Below are 2,500 nucleotides of genomic sequence, written 5' to 3'. Positions count from 1 at the left end.
ACACAGGAACATCAAGATCTCTGGAGATGTACGTGTTGCCTTGAGATTGTCCATGCTTGGCTACAATATTGTGTCCTCCTCAGACAATTCTCTGGTTTTTTTTCTTTTCTCCATGCTCATTGCGGTACACACAGTGACGCAAAACAGTAGAATGACATCTTTTCCCTATTCAAACTGGTTGAATGAGTGATTTTTTTTATATTGCAGGCACCTGCAACTCACCACAGGTGAGTTCAATTCCAAAGTAAAGGAGAATCAACTGCCTGAAATCTAATTATATCGACCAACTTCTAAAAGGTGCCAATAATATTGTCCATGCCATTTTAGGATTTCTGTGTGGAATTAGCTGAGATTTAGTATTTTTTCAGCTTTTTGTTTTGTTCCACTGTGAACCAAAGAAATACATATGTAGATACCAAAACAATTTAAATTTCAACAATTTTCTGTAAGAAATGGTGCATTATTTGAAAAAAGTGCTGGGATGCCAATATTTTTAGCCACGACTATATATACTGTATACAGGCTGTTAAAACAATGTGTTATTGAGCCATTAATTTCCCATTTCCCCAAAAAACCTAAATTCCATTTCAGAAATAAAAATCCACTTCATTTTATATGCATTCAAATGGTATTATATGCATCCAAAGGGTATTATATGCATCCAATATTTTATATGCATCACATATCATGAGCTTTGGCGATATGTTCTGTCCAAGCCTCTTCCCTTGGTTGTTCCAAGGCGTGAGTCCAAACAAACCTCGCCAACTGAGTGTTTCCATCCCTCTTCCTCAGCAACTTCCCTGGGCGGTGTTTTTGTGTTTTGGGGCGGATAAAACGGATTGTGTTTTTGATGTTTCTTAAAATCATTGTTGGCAATGTCATCTGTATTTCAATGATTTTCCAATGTAGGGCCTTGTGGTTGCGATAAACTTTCCAGGACAAAAACGATAGCTTTATATTTGGGTTTCGAGCAATGTAGATCATGAATATACAGGGTAGGTATGCATTGACTAATATATGTTCTGAATGTTTGTTCTAACCAAGGTGCCTGATACAGACGTCCGACTGTATATGTAAACTTGCAATACTTAAATGTGCATTGTAACTCAGTAGTGGGAAGTTGAAACGATAAATGTTTCAACTTGCTACCACTGTACACCGTCTGTAAATGACAAAGACCCACAGACACTTCTCAAATCATGTCAGCATAAAACGTAGAAACAACCATGAGCGTGCCAACGCATGATCACATGACCCACTGTGAGCGGTGGAGCGAGGCTGCACTGGCCGACTTTTGTTTTCAGATATCTTTGGTTTTTTTTCGGCAATTTTGTGAGTTTTTTTTTCCTCCGCAATCTTGGCTTTGAGTTACATGCGTTTGCAAACTTTCAGCTTTATAGCCCACCTATAAAGTACTAAACATTTATATAGGTGAGTGAGTGGTTAGAAAGCTTTATATATACGATATAAATATTTGCTATACATTTATTAATTTACTATACATAACATTTATTAATATTATATATGTACACAAACACAAAATAAAAAAAACTACATGTTTTTGAACAGACACTTCAATTAAGTTTATTTTGATTTTAAGACTTAAAAAAAAAGAATTTTATGCTCTGTAATATTTATGTGTGATTGGGGCAGATTTCTGAACCGAAAGGTCTCCACGTGCAATATTGCCTTTGGAAGCGGAAAGCATTGATGAAACACTGGGTGTTCCCGATATTATTTTTTCCAACTCCAGGCATTCCTGGGAGATGCACTGGAAGGACGTTGCACCTTGAGTGTGCGTGCACGTGCTGCAAAATCGTTGTTGGTAGCTGCAACTGCCTCCTCGCATGCTCATGTAACCACAACGCACCGCACGTGCGCATTTAACCCTACTCGGTGCACGGAGCATTTAATCGTACCTCTGGCTCGAGTCGTGCGCATTTTACCGTGCTTTTCTCGCCGTGCGCATTTTACCATAACTACCATTCCGCACGTGCGCATTTAATGGGGGCATCTAACGGTCTGTGTGAGCGCATTTAACCTGCGTCTCTGTGCACGAATTTGACTCGAACAAACGCTCGGCTCATGCATTTAACTTGGCGCATTTAATTTGGCGTACCTGCAAGTCAGCACGCGCATTTAAGCACACCTGTCGCTTAGCGCATGCATCTAATGGTTCCTGCCACTCGGCCTACGCACTTTTAACTGTACCTGCCGTTTGAAGCTGGCATTTACCTGCGGCTGCGCGTGAGTGCATTTAACCATACCTGCTGCCCGACGCACGCGCATTTCACCGTACCTGCCGCTCGGCGTGCGCGCCTTTCGCCCATCAAAATGGATGTGGAGCTGGCTCGCTGATTGACAGATCGCCGACTCCTCTCGCTAATCGCGCCGCCGCCGATAAATGCACCGTAGCCCGGCGCCCGCCCCCTCACTCGCTACAACGGCGCATCCGACGCATGGCCCCACCGACGGGACAAGCGCAACGGGTCATGGAGGA

At 42.2% G+C, this 2,500-nt stretch overlaps 1 protein-coding gene and 1 long non-coding RNA gene across 2 annotated transcripts in view; both read left to right on the top strand.

Annotated features, from left to right (window-relative positions):
* Positions 1–2,500, top strand: part of LOC144888504 (uncharacterized) — a 502,585-nt gene that overhangs the window by 157,828 nt on the left and 342,257 nt on the right. The gene's annotated exons all lie outside the window — the stretch shown is intronic.
* Positions 2,460–2,500, top strand: part of VSX2 (visual system homeobox 2) — a 107,767-nt gene continuing 107,726 nt past the window's right edge. The window contains exon 1 of the mRNA XM_068131632.2: positions 2,460–2,500. This exon is cut by the window's right edge and continues 335 nt beyond it. Within this exon, the coding sequence (XP_067987733.1) occupies positions 2,460–2,500 (41 nt within the window).

The sequence above is a fragment of the Myxine glutinosa genome, chromosome 12 (assembly GCF_964187855.1).
Source record: "Myxine glutinosa chromosome 12, kmMyxGlut1.1, whole genome shotgun sequence".
NCBI lineage: Eukaryota > Metazoa > Chordata > Myxini > Myxiniformes > Myxinidae > Myxine > Myxine glutinosa.
This window is presented reverse-complemented; position numbering and strand designations above follow the sequence as displayed.